The 15871-nt window shown below is 51.8% G+C and overlaps 2 protein-coding genes across 11 annotated transcripts in view; one reads left to right on the top strand and one right to left on the bottom strand.

Annotated features, from left to right (window-relative positions):
• RBMS2 (RNA binding motif single stranded interacting protein 2) overlaps window positions 1–860 on the top strand; it is a 67964-nt gene extending 67104 nt beyond the window's left edge. For all 5 annotated transcript variants that reach the window (XM_045873181.3, XM_045873179.3, XM_064591074.1 and 2 more), the window contains one exon: window positions 511–860. In XM_045873181.3, coding sequence (XP_045729137.1) covers window positions 511–639 — 129 coding nt within the window. In that variant the 3' untranslated portion in view covers window positions 640–860. The remainder of the gene's footprint in view (window positions 1–510) is intronic.
• A 5226-nt stretch (window positions 861–6086) lies between these two features.
• BAZ2A (bromodomain adjacent to zinc finger domain 2A) overlaps window positions 6087–15871 on the bottom strand; it is a 35036-nt gene continuing 25251 nt past the window's right edge. For 5 of the 6 annotated variants that reach the window (XM_045873171.2, XM_054507007.2, XM_045873172.3 and 2 more), the window contains 18 exons: window positions 15678–15743; window positions 15273–15506; window positions 14871–15125; window positions 14265–14479; window positions 13886–13960; window positions 13497–13677; window positions 13337–13396; window positions 13000–13144; window positions 11828–12492; window positions 11452–11674; window positions 11174–11329; window positions 10906–11057; window positions 10438–10727; window positions 10186–10318; window positions 9922–10068; window positions 9290–9516; window positions 9032–9175; window positions 6087–8945 (listed from right to left, as the gene is read on the bottom strand). In XM_045873171.2, the coding sequence (XP_045729127.1) occupies window positions 8780–8945; window positions 9032–9175; window positions 9290–9516; window positions 9922–10068; window positions 10186–10318; window positions 10438–10727; window positions 10906–11057; window positions 11174–11329; window positions 11452–11674; window positions 11828–12492; window positions 13000–13144; window positions 13337–13396; window positions 13497–13677; window positions 13886–13960; window positions 14265–14479; window positions 14871–15125; window positions 15273–15506; window positions 15678–15743 (3534 nt within the window). In that variant the 3' untranslated portion in view covers window positions 6087–8779. The remainder of the gene's footprint in view (window positions 8946–9031; window positions 9176–9289; window positions 9517–9921; window positions 10069–10185; window positions 10319–10437; window positions 10728–10905; window positions 11058–11173; window positions 11330–11451; window positions 11675–11827; window positions 12493–12999; window positions 13145–13336; window positions 13397–13496; window positions 13678–13885; window positions 13961–14264; window positions 14480–14870; window positions 15126–15272; window positions 15507–15677; window positions 15744–15871) is intronic. The other variant, XM_064591071.1, reaches the window with a different exon arrangement.

Genomic DNA, 15871 nt, shown 5'->3' with positions numbered 1-15871 from the left:
GGTGGCTCAGTGGTTAAGTGTCTGCCTTCGGCTCAGGTCCTGGTCCCAGGGTCCTGGGATCGAGCCCCGCATCGGGCTCCCTGCTCAGCGGGAAATCTGTCAGTTGAGGGTCTGCCTTCAGCTCAGGTCATGATCCCAGGGTCCTGGGATCGAGTCCGGCATCGGGCTCCCTGCTCGGCGGGAAGCCTTCTTCTCCCTCTCCCCCTTCCCCTGCTTGTGTTCTCTCTCTTTCTCAAATAAATAAATACAATCTTAAAAAATATATGTCAAGTTTTTTATTGCATTTTTATGGTAATCTGTGATCAGTGACTGTGACTTGCTGAAAGCTCAGGTGATAGTTAACAGTTTTCACAATAAAGTATTTTTGAATTAAGGTCTGCCTCTTATTTTTTGAGACCTGCTATTGCGCACCTAGTAGGCTACAGTGTAGTGTAAACATACTTTTTATATGCACTGGGAAACCAGAAATTTCATCTGACTTGCTCTGTTGTGGTATTTGCTTTCTTGCAGTGGTCTGGAAGCGAACCCGCATCGTGTCTGAGGTGCACCTGGACGCCTGAATCATCGGAGAGGCTGATGCTCCCGAACTCCAGAGGGCTGACGGGATACAGACCCGCGGAGGGCCCTGCTAAGGACTAACACTTGGGCAGCGCTTTTCACAGGCCTGCGCCTGGAGAAAAGAAATCTCTGCACTCCTGCCCTCTGCTTCTTCCTCCATTCCTGGGGAGGCCTGGGGGAACCGTCACTTTTTCTGTGTGCTGCATTCAAGGAGATCAAAAGAACTTTTTTTCTTTCTTTTGCAAAGAAAGTTTTATATTTTGTTTTTAACTGCAATATACTCTTTCCATATCCCAAAGAGACATAGTGCCTTGAGCTTCTTCTCATCTTTATGAAAAACAGTTTTTGATGTGTTGGACTTATCTGAGGAGGCTTTAAAAAATTTTTGTTATTTCTTTTAAAAAAAGGGGGGAAAAAGTGCAGTGAGAGAACACTGATGAAGGAGTCCTACGGTGGACCCTTATGTGGAGTTTAGTGATGGGCTTCTTTTGGTGTGTGGGTGTGTGTGTGTGTAGGAGAATATACAAACTTTACAAATTTTGTTTTATAAAGCTCTTAGCTCACACATCCCATCTCTTCACACATTTTATTCCTTCTTTCTCTCATCCAGACTGTTCTTTTTCTCTTTTTTATACAGCAGAGCCTGCCGACTTTGCCTTTTTTACAGTTTTTAATTTTGTGAATTTCTTTTTTGAATGAGATTTTCTAGGGACTTTTTTGGGGGCTGGGCAAGGAGCAGGTAGAACACTAAGCAGGCAATGGAAGTGGCTTTTCCTCCCTCTGCCTTGCCACATCCTGGGAGAAAAGACCAGACTTTGCCTTCAGGAAGCAGAGATGTGACGTAGGCTCATTAAGAGACACTCCCACAGTCTTTGGAAGCCATCCTTGAGTCAAATTTAGATGAAGAGTAGGTCTTCCCTGGCAAGTTCCAGAAGGGTGGGCTTTTGACTTCTAATTCTTCTCACCACTGAGGCCAGCACCGTCTGAGGGGAAGTGTCTTCTCCAGCGACAGCTTTTCAGGAGTCCCTGCTCCCCTGTTCCCTGGAGGGTCTCCTTTTCGGCCCTGGGTTCCAGGGCCCCTGTCTTCCCTGCCCACGTCGTGGTGCTCAGAGCAGCCTTTGCAGTTATGACTGTGCTGTGGGTGATCAGCTGCTTCCTCTGGGCCAGTGGTTCTCAGGAAGGTGGTTTTGTCCCCTAGAGGCCACTTGGAAATCCCTAGAGACGTTTTTGATGGCCTTGCTTGGGGCTGAGGGCGTCTAGTGGCTGGAGCGGCAGGGACGCTGTTACACATCCTGCAGGTGCACAGAACAGCCCCAACTCCCCGCCCCCCGAAGAACTATTTGGCTCCAAATGTCGGTGGTACCAAGGTTGCGAAACCTTGACGTAGACAGTGTTGTTACTGCCTCCGGTGCCAGAGGACCTGGTAAATCCCACCCCAACCCTGGACGTGCAGGGCCTTTTGATACGCAGTGTAACTGGTTGAGAGGGACAGAACTGGGGTCCTTGAATTTTCCCCAGGCTTTGACCTTGGATACCTGCATACCGCGCGAGCCGTCCTAGAAAGGCTTGTGCTGTTGTGTCCATGCTACGTGCGCATGCACGCGCGCACACACACACGCGCGCGTTCAGCAGGGTCAAGGTGTGGGGACTGTTGGAGGTTGTGCGCCGTGCAGGGGTGGGAAGGGACAGAGCTCTCTGTAACTGTCCAGGGCAACCTGCTCTGCCCTCATTTGTTTGGATCCCTTTTCCAGGGACCCAGGACGTTAAAAATAATGTTCCTTCTTATGGAAGGATGACAGGGAGTTGGGACGGAAAAGGGCAATAAACCCCATCCCGTTATTTACAAGGTCAGCCATCCTTAAAAGCCTGTATTTCCCTCTGGAAGGCCCCGTCCGCCCTGGCGCCGTGCCCGTGGGGACAGGAGGAAGCCTTCGCCCCTGTCCGGGAAGTGAGGTCCCGCGGCTGTCCGCTCCGGTCCCTCGTGGGGACAGGAGGAAGCCTTCGCCCCTGTCCGGGAAGTGAGGTCCCGCGGCTGTCCGCTCCGGTCCCTCGCTCCCACGCCCGCAGTCCTGCTCCCCTGCACGGCAAGGTCAGGTGCTTTTCACCCGGTGGGCAGGAAGCCAAAGAGAGACGATGGAGAACCCGGTGTCTGCCAGGGCAGCTGTCGGGAGAGGAGGGAGAGGAAGGAGAGGACACGGAGGGAAAAGCAGCTGAGGTAGCAGTGCTCGGACAGAGAGCTCGCAGCCAGCTTTCCCTCCCCGAAGTGAGTCCCGCGCTCCCTGCCCCTAGGCTGCCCTTTTGTGCGGTCCTGGAGGCAGGGGAGGTGGCTACGGGTAGGGTGTCAGGTGTGGAGGACGGAATTCCCACTCTTCGTTTCCTCATGGCCACTTCCCACCTCCGGAAGGGCTTCTCCCTTGTAGGGCAGCCCCCCATCCGGTCGCGTTCTAGAAGGGTATGGCTGGGCAAGTAGCTCTTGTTTCTGAGTCTCCAGCCCTGAGTCGAGGAAAGTATACCATAGATTTCTTGTCAGTGGCCTTGAAGAAGAAGAGAAAACAAATCCAGAATCCTGTTCCTCCGATTGCTAGTTTGGAGGAGGCTTGCTGGGCAGGCCACTGACAGCCCAGTGGCGTGGGGGCCTTTCAGGTATGGAGACTTGTTCATGTGGCGGTTGCCTCTCCTTTGCCTCCCAGAACTTTTTTTTTTAACTTTATTTTTTTCCCCCAGAACTCTTGATTCCATTGTCTGTTTTTGCTTTTTTTTTTTTTTTAATGTTTAAATGGCCAGGATTTTGCTTTGTTTTAAATAATGGAGTTACCTTTTGTGTGTTCTTCTCATGTGACTCTCCCTAAGGGTTCTGTCGAGTGTTTCTGGTTTGGACAGGTTTGGGCACGGGAAGGGATGGGGAGCCTCGAGTTACTTTTGTAGTAGTTAATGGCGCTGTAGAATTTTTTGGTTTTGGGGTTACGCTCCTGTTTTTCCCCTAGTTGTTAGTTCACGTCTAACAGTTAGTTGCTAAGGTGAGTGAGGGAGTGGGGAAAGGGGAGACCGGAATGAGGGATGCTTTTTCTCTCACGAAATAGCCTGTTGGCGGCAGTAGGGCCAGGGGCCGAGTAGGGGGCCTGGGGCCGAGTAGGGGGCCTGGGGCCGAGTAGGGGGCCTGGGGCCGGGCTCTCTAAACGCTGTGCTTAGCGTCTTCTCAGTTGTCTTCACGGAGCCGCGTCACCTCTCACACCCCCACCCCCACCCATTAACAGACGCTTGTAACATCCTTAAGATACTTTGTGTTCTGTTTCCGTGCAAGTAGAGTATGTCCGAGTCCCTTCCTCAGATGGAGGCTCAGAGCCTGCCTGTCCCATCTCAGGTCAGTGTTCTTACTGTTCCCTTCACTCTCTGAGCTGATGTTCAAACCCTAAGCTGAGTAGACCTTTGGAGGAGGGTGTGGGTAGAGGGTAAGGAAGATGTGGGAATGATGATAAGGAGAGATGTTATTTTTTAAGACTGTGGTTAACCAAAGAATTTGAAGAGCTGCCAAGACTCGGAAGTCCGGTGGCTCTGAAGAGGCAACGGCCCTTGGCAGGATCACGTAGGTAGGGGCGGTAGGAGGACATTACACTCGCTGAGGGTGAAGACTGGACTCGCTGCTCTACCCGCTCGTCCCGGGTTGGGCCACCTCAGCCCAGCTCCAGCCCTCTTCCTTCCTGCACTCTCTGGTCAGTGAGCTCGTTCAGCCCGGTGGTGCCTGCGGCGCTCACTCCCTGCTCCTTCGGTGCCCACCTAAGTTCGGCCTGTCGCTTTGCACCGAAAGGCCCTTGACAGGCCGAGCTGGCACGGGATGTTGCAGGGATCTGGCAGTTTAGTCTTTGGGGGCGGGACCATTGCTGCTCCGTTGTGCACAGGCTCCACCTTCTGGGGGAGCAGCGGCACTGCACCTGGGAGGGCTACTTGACCTTCTTAACCAGTGGCAATGAACTTAGGGCCGCGATCAGGTCTCAACTCGGCCGCAGAGAAGAGGGTGGGAGTGATGCAAGCCGAGGTGTCAGGGCTACGCGTTCAACTTGTGCCTGCTCGCACTGAGTCCTCCTTAAACCAACTACTCGATTTCTGTGTACCTGCATTTTAGGTCCTTCCGAGCATGAGCAGAGCCCTCGTATTTCCTCACCTTTCATTTCCCACTTTCTTTTTAAAGGAGGGTCTTCCTTCAGCCTCCAAGGCCGGCCTGGGCGCTGTCACCCTTCTGATCTCTGCTGACCTCAGTAGCAGTGCTCCCCACGACTGTGCTCGTGACAAAGCGAGGCGCCCTCCTGCCCATCACCGTTGCTGCTTCTCCCTGCCGTAGCTACTGCAACCATATCCCAGAACTTTTGTCCTCGTGACACATCTACCTCACAGTTTCACGTTCAGCGAGGGCACGGGCACCTGGTTTACCTCCTTCCTTCCCGTCATGAGCTGGGGGCTAGGAGGGGTTCATGATCAAATGCACTTAACTTTTGGTAATTTCTATTTCTGGACTGTCGTCTTTGGGACTTTTTGCTCATTACGCCCCCTAGAGTAGTGTGACCTCTTCAGTTCGGTCTCACTGTGGGAGGCCGGGGGCCGGGGGTGGGGGCCATGAATGATCGCCTAGGAGCTTAACTAATGCTTGGGAGCCACCCCTAGGACCACCACCATGGGCGCCCATCTCAGAACTTGAGGCTTAAGAGAGTTGGCCAGTGGCCGCCGTGTAGCTGCGAGGTAAGCAAGTACCGAAGAGGGAAGCTGGTGTCCCTGCACCTGGTGTCGTCTGAGGGTTCACCAAAACAAAACTTGCCACCTGGAGGGTGGTGAGATTTCGCAGCCTGAGTAAAGAAAGTCCTCACGCCACTATTGGTGTCCCTGTCCCAACACATTTCTTGGGTGGTGAGTGCTTTCTTGCATGCACTTGTCATCTTGAACAGGAAATATTTAAACGCACACATTTTGTACATTTTTTATCCGGAAGCTTCTAGTTTTATACTCTTTTCATGTCTATGTCAGTGCTATCTACCCTTCTAGTTTTTCTCCCTTTTTGACCCTTGGTTATTTTCATGTTCCTTCCCTACAACTTGCTATAGCTCCGTTTTGTCTCATTTCAACTTTTGTCTTGAAATAAAACACGTAAGTCTACCCCCTGGTGTTTTATCCATGGGCAGAAGTTGGGAGGTTGGTGATGGGCCCGTATCTGCTACTCTGGGAACACAAGTGGCAGCTTAGGAAGCCAAGGTGGCGTCTCACAAGGCAAGGGGGAGGCACCCGGAATGGCACTTTGCTCAGGCGCCAGGAGCACTAAGAACCCGTTCCCTCCACATAAGCAGGAACTCTGCCGTGGATGCCTCTTGTACGGCAAGGGCCAAGCTTGGAGGTTTAGGGACAAACCTTGGAAGTTTAGGAGCAGGTTGCTCCCCTGCCACCTATCTCCTACACCGGATCAGTCATCCTCGCCCTAATACCCAGTCTTCCCCTTAAGCAAGTGTGAGAACCCATGTTGAAGGGAAGATAAATACACAAGAGTCTTTTGAATCTCTATCAAATGTGGTTTTTATTTCAACTGACAAGCACTTTTCTACAGCTGCACTTGTGGAACATCACATGGCAAAAACAGGAGGTTTTTTCTCTAGACCTTTTTTTTTTCTTTTTTAAACCTTATTAAAAATGAGATTGGTCCTAAAAATATAGAAAGAAATAAATTTAAATTCACAAAAAACTGTACATTATCAAAAAGTCACTAAAACACCACATTTGGTTATATAAAAAGTCAAGTCCCTTTTGTTGGAAAAGGAACATGGAAACTTGTTGGTGTTGATGGTGTGGTTTCTTCCTGTTACCAGACTGATAGAGGGGAGGGAAAACAAAGGGGCAGGGGGTGGGTTTTATTATTTTTTAACCTGCCTTCCCTACCAAATACTCTTATTTGTCAAGAAGAGAAAATCCACCTAGCTCGAGGGGCGGTGAAGATGAGGAAAGAACATGAGAAATGGCCCCTTTGATCATGCCCTACCCCCACCCGCCCTTTCAGCCCCAACTTCTTCAAACTGAGGCTAGGACTCCACCCCATCTTAAGAGTGCCTGGTCCCTAGGGAAAAGAGATGGAGCTGGGAGAGGAACACAAAGAAGGAACATGGAGATTTCACTCCCCCGTCCACCTCGCCTCCAACAATAAAATTAATCTAGTACATTTTATACCGGGGAAAACTGCCATGGGGAAAAAAGAAGAGCCCCCAACTATAACAGTTCCAAACGTTTGACTGACACAAACTTTGTTACAGCGCAGTTATTTAGATAAAATATAAATATTTATGCATAATATAAAGTCAATTCAAATATTCTTCAATCCACCTCTTAAAAGCAAAAAAAAAAAAAAAAAAAATCTCAAATAAAATTAAGTTTTGAGGTTTATCTGACAGAAAAGGCGACTTTAGAAATAGGCCATGGGGGAGAAGGGGGGCATAAAGGAGTAAGAGAGGGGCTGCCCCAGGACCTCCCCACACCGCCCCCCACCCCCTTCAGTGGCTATCCAGTGCTGCCAGAAGTACAAGGAATGCTCCACCTCGCCCGGCGCCCCCTCCCCCACCAATGGAACATTTCTTGGACGCCTCAGCTCTCTGCTTGGGCCGGCCAACAGCCACCTCCCCAGTGCAAGTACCCGTAATCTCTGATGGGAGGGGTGCTGCTGAGCAGGAAAGCAGGGGGGGCAGGGGCCCATGGCTGTAGCTGGGAGTTAGCAGCTTTCCTCTCACATGCTGGGGCTTAACTTGGGCATAGTCACATGTAGGGCAGTGGTGGACCCAGAACCCCTCTTCCCTACTCTCTTGTGCTCTGGGGTCTCTGCTGCTGCTGGGGAAGGGGTCCCGGGTATGAAGTAGATAAGGAAAGAAAAGCACAACTAAACCCACAGAAGCTCATGGGATTAGGGAAAGATCCAGTTCTACCCCTCTCCCTACAAAAGCTTAAGACTCAAAGCTATTGAAAGGAGAGGGAGTTCCTGCTGAAAGATTGCACAGTTTGAAGAGGCTGGAACAGAAATGCCTGGGAGAGAGGAGACAGAGCCTTGTACCCAGAAAAACTGCTCCTGTGGTTTCCCAAGGACAAAAATGTGATGGTTTGAAACACTAGGGAAGGTGGGAACAAAAAGATACTTGGGGAAACTGGATGCCATCAAACAGCACAGGGGCACAATCACAGCATCCTCCCCCCCTCCCCCCCCAGACACACACACACAGACACACACACACGCACACACACCTCTCTCTGAGGCCAGCTGATTGCTACCTGGCCTCCATCTTGGGAGTGCGCCCAAACTCAGCAGTAGTTGTCCCTGAGGAGTTCCCAAGAGGGAGGTTTGGGTAAGAGGTGGGGAAGGAGGCTGGAAGGCCCAGGGTCCAGGGTGCCTCCCTGCCCTCTCCCCAGCTACTGAGTTTCAAAAAAAGGCTAGAAACTCAGCATGTGAGGAGTATCCAACATTACAGAGGGGGTAGCTATTGGCAGGATGATGAGGACAGAGAGAAAGACAGGGACCTCTGAACTTCTATTTCCTTTGAGGGGAAAAAAGATTTGGGGGGAGAGAAAAGGGTAGAGGAACCCGTACACGATAGCTTTACATTATTGGATGAGAGAAAATCTTAAAAGTAGGGAGAGGAGGGAAAAGGAAAAATTGAGAAAGTGGGAAGCAGGGAAGGGACTGAACATGGAAGCAGCATGTTCAGGGCCCGGTGTCCGGCTCGACACACTTGGGAGTTAAGTCCACTTTACTGGCCGTCACTGCGGGTCCACACACAGTACAGAGTGTTTTTCGGTTTCACACATTCACTAGAACTATTGCTATTGTTAAATAGCCCCAGAATGCTGGGGCACGTACAGGGAAGGAGAAGAAGGTGGGAGGAGGAAGCAGGGACTTCTTTCCTCCTCATTTTAAATTAGGAAATAAAACAGAAAGGAAAAATTCTTTCTTTCTTTCTTTTTTTTGGCTTTCAGTCCAGAAGGACCTCATCTCTGCCCCTCTTATTTGAGGAGCAAGAAGAGGAAAGGGAAAAAGGGGTGTAGGTAGGGGTAAGAGGATGTAGGGCGCTGCCAAGGGTAAGGTCAAAAATCAGGCTGAGATCTCTGACTTGAGTCTGGACCCAGGGCAGCATCAGCAGGTGAGAATGGCAGGGTTTTTGTTTGGAGGGCAGGGGGAGATGCCACGAGGTGACTCCCCACCTCCCTTGCCTCACAGATTGGCCTGTTTTCCCTGATAAAACTCCTCCCAGCGGCTCTCGAAGAAGCGGCGCATGATGTGCCCAGCCTTGCCCACTTCAGAGTCATCCTCATTGAAGGTCTGGCAGTTGTCAAAGACCAGGAGCGCATCCGCTGCAAACTCCTCTGAGCTGGTATACCTGGGCAGAGGGGGAGGCAGAGCTGTGAGCCCGGAGGAGTCACGGGAGTAACACAATAGCCAGGAGACATGCTGATGTCCACCTACCCTCCCCGGAGCAGCCGCTCCCGCATGGTGGAAAAATCCATAGGGTTTTTGATGATGCGCCGGTACCCGCTCACCAAACGTGGGTTCACGGGCTCCAGGAATGGCCAAGCTGCGTCATGGGACTCCATCTCCATCAAGATAATCCTGTCATTAGAGGGACAGGGATGGCTGCATCTCGGGACGCAAATCCACTGACCCCTCCTAGTCCTTACTACGGCAAAGGTGGAGCCAGTTGTGCCCAGAATTCATTCGACTCACTCGCAAAATGTGAGATCACTGTGGTGGTTCCGCATGGAGAAGCGCCGCCGCTTGGCGGGGGACAGCCCTTCTTCTGAGTACCGAGGCACTGCTGGGCTCTCCCGGCCCCTGGACAGTACCCGGCGTCGGCGGCCATCACCCTCTGCGAAGTTCAGCTCGTAACTGCTTTTCCGCTTCTGGCCTCGTTTCGGGAAACCAGGCTTCTGAGTGAATCCTCCCTCTACCTGCTGAGGATGGGAAAAGGGTGAGATCAGTAACAGCTGGAGATGTACTCTGCTTGCCTTCCAGTTCGTTACCATCCCTATTTGTCTAAGTGTGACCGAGGCTTCAAAACACTTCCACGCATCAGCCCGCATGTGCATCTACTCACATAGTCCAGTAAGGTAGGTAAAAGGGAAAATACAATCATTCCCCCTGTACAGAAGCAAGCAAGCAAGGCTACAGAATTTAAGTGACTTGTTCCAAAAGGGACCAGAATCCAGGTCTCCCAGCACCTAACCTGGAGCTCTTTCCAAGGGGACACTGAGGCATGGCAGGAAGTGCTGCTATCCGCAGGACTGGTGACAAATGGGATGAGAAAGAACACCTCTGACTTCTGCTTGGGAGTGGGAATGAGAAAGCAGAAGCCTTACCTGGGCCAAACATACGGCACAGAACCAATCTCCTTCTGGGACAGCCTCCATCTTGGGCCGATGGCAGTAAATGTGGCAGCCACGATCACATCCATCACAAAGCAGAAGAAACTCATCGTTGTCACCCTTCCGGCAGACGAGACAGGTCTAGACCAAGGGTATGAGGAGGCAAGGTGAGCCCTCAAGCCTCTGCCTGCCGGTGACCCTCCTCCCCCCATGAGCTGGCTGCCCCCTCAGCCTTCCCAGGCTCTCCCAGCCTCTTACCACTTTGTTGACGGACTTCTCCCAGGCAATGGACCTCTCCAGCTGGCCCAGGCACAAGCACACCTGGGCTGCACTCCGGCACCGCTCAAGTGTCTGGCGCCAGGCCCGAATGCGAGGGGTGATCTCGTAGGATCTGGGGGGTGGGGGGGGAGGGGTGCGGGGGAGAAAAAGTGGTGATCTTTGGATGAGGAGCAGGATCCATTAAACGTATCCCTTCTCCCCAAGACCAAGAATGGGGGTTGGGGCACTCACATCTCTGTCGTGGTGCACTGGGGGGCACCACTGGGCGTGCTGAGCAAGGCCTTCTCCAGTACAACCTCATGAGCTGGCCAGAGGGGCTCCCGTAGATACCGCCGCTCCACATTCTGCTCAAGGGCAGCGAGGCGCATCACAGCCAGGTCCAGCGGGTTGGTGGTTTTACGCTGGGGTGCCAGTCCTTCCCTACCTCGGCCTCTCCAGGTGATATCCTCTTGGGAGTCAGGCAGATGCTCACAGTAGGCCAAGTCTTCCCGAGTAGAGTCTGGGTTGGGACATGTCCAGCCCTGCAGGTGGGAGACAGGAATAAAACTCATTGTAAAGGAAGAAAACTAAGTGTAGAAAAAAATGTAGTGTCATAATAGATCACTTGTGAAGTGAGGACCCAGGGTTTTTCCTAACAGAGTACAAGAGATGACCGCCTCCCCCTCAACAACTTCCTCCCCAGTGCCAGCCCTAGTGTACCCGAATCTGCAGATCAGACAGGATAACCCGTTGTTCCAGCTCCTCTACCCACTGAAGCACAGCCAGGTCTGTCTCATAGGTCTTCTCTTTGGGGGACCAGCTCATAATCCCTTCTTGAAAGGCAGGTAGCTGACGAGGCTCAAAGATGGGGTCTGAGAACACAGAAGGCAGAGGGAAAGGCCCATCAATGAGGCCACTGTCCGCAACGGCGGCTCAACATTTATCCCGGGGCTCTTTGGCTCAGGCTGGGTCAAAGTCTTCATCTCACCTGTAGAGGGCCGCAGGCAGACTTCCTGCAAGAAGTCCCTGTGCTTGTTGAGGTGTTTGTGAAGTGCCTTTTCTCGGATGCCTCGGGGGTGCAGGGCCTTGAGCGTAGCATCCAAGGTCTCAGGATCTTGGATGCACCACCAGCCAGAGCACATCTCTGTGAAGAGTTCACATATGTGGGGAGGGGGGTGGGCGTGGGAACCAGCTATGAATCCTATGGCCCATAGCTGATGCCACTCCTACCTATACTCTCACCCATGCCACCTCAAGGGCACTCACCAGGGGGGACAGGCCGGGCTGTCAGCTGGGTTAGATAACGCTGTTCCATCTGTTTGAAGAACTTACTGGGGGGTCTCCCTCTCCGTTTTGGCTGTCCTAGCCCTGTGAGACTCTGTGATGTGCCCCCAGGGTCTCCTGTTCGTCTCTTAGAGGCCATCCCAGGTAAGGGGGTAGAAGAGAGCTGTACTGGAGAACAGGGGTTGGCCACACTGGGTCTATTCAGCTGTGAGATGAAACACAAGATGAGGGCATTTTCACATTTATAGGACCCTAACGGCCCTATCCCTTCCCCCAGCTTCAGCACAAGCCCGCACCCAGGCACTACAGCCTGTGGCAAGATGAAGTCAATTGCCTACCACTAATTCTGGCTACTTACTGGCTTGGAGGAGGCAGGCTGCTGAGGGGAGAGAGTAGGCTGGTCCTCAGAAACTGCTGGGGGTGGTGTAGGGGCAGCATTGCAAGGCATCTGGGCTGAGAAGTTAAACCAGGGAGCTTGAGAATCAGGGATGGACTCTGCCTCATCAGGCTCTGGCTCCTCCAAGGGTTGTGATGGGGTTGGGTCCAGTTTTCCAGGGCTGCTGTCAGGTGTGAGGACTGAGCTGCTCAGCAGGGAGCCGTGGCTCTGAGTCTGGCTCAGCCAAGATAGGAAAGCTGACTGGCTGAGGTCATGCTGGCTCTGACCCAAGGACAAGGGGGAGCCTTCTGGCTCCAGGAACCCATTTTGGGGCTGAGGATGGAGCTGAAGCTGGGGTTGGGGCTGGAGCTGGGGCTGAGCCTGAAGCTGAGGATGGGGCTGAATCTCGGGCTGAAGCTGGGCATCGGGCTGTTCTGAACCCTGATCCCGGCCAGGGGATTTCAGGTGCCTAGGTTGCAGAGACCCAGGCTTAGTTTTCCGAGGTCGGCCTCGGGCCCGGGCAGGAGTACTGGCAGAGGTGCTGGAGCCAGTTAACTCCTTCTTCAGGGAGAAGGGGGCCGGGCTGGGAGCTGGATGGGCTGCCACTTTTAAGGAGTCAGTTTCCTGCTTTATCACATCCTCAGGAACTGTAAAGAGAAGTGAAGAGTTTAAAGCATCACTAATACATAAGGGGAAGGAAAGAGGGTATATAAATACAGGATAGACGTTTTCTTTTTCTCTTGGACTTAATCCGCCCCTTTGAGATTCAATTGGGAACAACTTAGATGCCAATGAACCAAGTATCTGGGAAAGAAACACTATTCTCCCAAGTAATCAAGAAGCAGCAGCATAATCATAAGCTAACATTTATTAAGAACCAGATAGATGTTAAACACTATCCTAAGAGTATTAACTCATCCTAATCCTCTCAACAGCCCTATGAGGTATACCTATTATCACCCCCACTTTATAAATGAAGAGACTGAAGCACACAGCAGGTAGGTGGGAAGTCTCACCCCACAGCCTGTTCTCTTAACCACTATGCTACACTGATTCTCATAAAATGAAAGAAACTCAAAAAGACTTGACAGAGAAAAAGGAACTGGTTAACTCTGTTAGATAGGACTCAATTCAGGCTCCCATGAAACACCTACATAAGCTCTCCTCTGTTCCTTCCACAAAGATACCAGCCAAATAGGGCAACACCCAGTAGCGGCGTCTATAGCGGTCCTGACCCAAGGAGACGGCCCGAAGCATCTGGGATGAGTGAAGCAGCTTTTTTCGAAAGAAGAGCTGACGCTGGGTAGGCAAGGGAAAGAAAGAGATATAAAAAAACACATTTCCAAAGAGTGACTCCGTCCAATACACGGGAGCTGCGCAATGGCTCTCAGCTTCCCTAGAAAATTGATCCCACCTGGGGCCCAACTCACAAGGTGATAAATTCTCTCCCAGCCCACATCCCCAGGTCCTGGGAGGTTAGAAGCACAGTACCTTGCTTAGTTTTTCTATCTGGCGCTCTAGCTCTGGGATGCTTGATGCTGTGGCATCAACCTGTACAAGAAGCAAATGGACAATGAAAGGGAATTACTAGATTCAAGAAAGACAAACAATCTATTTCCAATGCCCACTGTCCTCAGTGTGGGGCCAGTACCTCTCCATCTCTTCGCCCCCTACGGCCATGGACAGTCGCTACAGTCTCTTCCTCTTCCTCTTCTTCCATGCCACTGGTCTCCTCCATGATGCGAGAACTGCGCCTCCGCCCCAGGCCCTCCTCTGGCCCTTGCATCTCCACCTCAGGCCGCCCAGTTCGTTTGGCCAGAGCAGTTTTCAGTCTTAAAACAGAGCAAGGGAAAAACTGCGGTGAGGAACGGGAGACTGCCACAAAAGGAACACCGCAATCTAAGCCATCCTGAGCCCTGGGGTCAGGTCCCAATCCCATGGGAGAGGCTACAGGCATCGGTTCCAGGGGCAAGTTCTGGCTACGCTTTACTCTTTTGCGCCTTCTCTCCTCTCTAGGCCCCACCCTCTGCCCACCCCTACCTCCGGAGCCGGCCTTCAACAATCCACTTGTTTTTCCTGTAGCTGGACATACTCTCCAGAGTCTTGTCGATCTCACTGTAGAGGAACAGGGAATGAGATTTTGAGGTAGAAGTGGGAGCACAAACAGAAAAGAAGGGAGGCTCAAGGGTAAAGGGGCTGCAGCTGAACAGGAGTTTCATCCTAGGGCCTAGGCTGGATAAATGGCAGAGGAAGGCTTAGATTCTCCCTGGAAAGGTACTAAGATCCAGTCCCCAAGTCGCTCTAGCATCTCCAGAGCATGGCAGTGGACACATCACCCCAGGATTTCTGGAAGGCTAAACCCTTCCCCTTCTCATTCTGACCAAAGCATACAGTAACCATCCCCACCCCAGACCCTCACTTGATGATGAGGGTGGAGCCATTGAGCTCATGCACAAGGAAGGCCAAGACAGCAGCTTTCTGTTGGGGGGGCTGGGCCTGAAAAGGCTGGGTGCGCAGGCTGTCACAGAGGGCTGGCTCCACTCCATATGCCATGAGGAAGCAGCGCAGGATCTCAGATACATTGTCTCTTGTCAGTGGGATCTCCGACACCTTCTCCCCCAAGATCTTTAAGGACTGTTTGGAGGAGAGCAGAATGGGAGTTAAGATAAAAAGTGAAATTAACACAGGTTGGGTGAATCTGGAACAAGAAAATACGCTAGAAGAGAACTATGGGGTGAAGACATAAGAATCAAAGTGCTAACGCATGACGAGAGAAGACAAAGGAAAGGTACAAAAGAAAAGGAGTAAAATAAAGGAAAATGAACAAAATAAGCAGAGGGAAGTCAGGAAGAAAAACAGAAGGGAAAAATATAAGGAAAACATAAACAGGAAGAAACCAGATCTTCTTTCACTTGTCTGATCACTTCAGGGAGGGACTTTTGTGTATTTAACTTAAAGACAAAGCAAAACTGAGACACAGCCCTGGATCCCAGGCCCTCCCAACCTGCCTGGGGAAGGTCCTCACCTGACAGTAGGAGGGCAGGCCAGGGTCATAGAGCGCAGCCTTCAGGAGCCGCACCAGCAGATCTTGCACCTCACCCAGGCTGTCGCCTTGACACAGGAGTCCCTCCTGCAGGACCCCCAGGCTGGGTACATCTTTGGCGGGGTCAAAGCCCAGCACCTTGCCGAAGCTGTGCAGGAATTCCACGATGGTCAAGCAATCTGAGAAGGCCCCACTGGGCAGGATCAGACCAGGGATGCGTGAGAAGTCAGGTAGGGGCTGTAAGGATAAAAGTGGTACGGTTTTCAAACATACCTGAAGGCAACAGTCTGGATATCTAGGAGGTTCTTCTTTTAGTGGAAATGTCTTCACAACTGGCCCCTCCAGGACCCAGGGACCCAGGACCTGTTACTCTCCCCTCACTACCTGGTGATCAGTCAGACACATATCCTCTGTGGGCTTCTTCATCTCTTCCAAGATCATCTGTTGCCTCTGCCGCTCCTCCAAGCGCCTCTGCATGGCCAACGTTTTTTCGGCTTTACAGCCTGATTTGCCTTTGGCCACTTCCTCCTTTTCCTTCATTTTTACCTTCTCCTTCTTCTCCCTCTTCACTTTTTCCTTCAGTTTTTCCTGCTTTGTCTTTACCTTCTCCTTCTCAGCCTACTCACCCAAAGGAGAGAGGGACCAAGAGTTCCATAAAGATTCCAGTCACCATCCTTCCCTGGTCCCCACGCCCCCCCACCCCTCAGGAGCCCACAAGTGTGGCTCATATATGTCTTGCAGAATCAGTTTGGTGACTTCAAAGTTGTACTTGTGTGTACATGCACCTACCTTGGATTTCTTCTTAGCTTCCTTCTGCTTTAAGCTCTTGGTCTCTTGTTTCCGCTTGTTTCTGGCCTGTAAACCATAAGGGAAGTCATTTCTCCTCAAACTCTGAAAGCATCTCTGCTTGGGCTAGGATTCAAAAACAGACAAGGGTGCTGGGGAGGAGAGGTGAGAGATGGGATGAGGGGTTGGCAATGGAT

This window comes from Mirounga angustirostris, unplaced genomic scaffold, assembly GCF_029215605.1.
Source record: "Mirounga angustirostris isolate CCGP_5_RB_7025 unplaced genomic scaffold, mMirAng1.0.hap1 SCAF_5, whole genome shotgun sequence".
NCBI classification, from domain to species: domain Eukaryota; kingdom Metazoa; phylum Chordata; class Mammalia; order Carnivora; family Phocidae; genus Mirounga; species Mirounga angustirostris.
The sequence above is the reverse complement of the archived record's forward strand: the minus strand, read 5'-3'. Positions and strand labels throughout refer to the sequence as shown.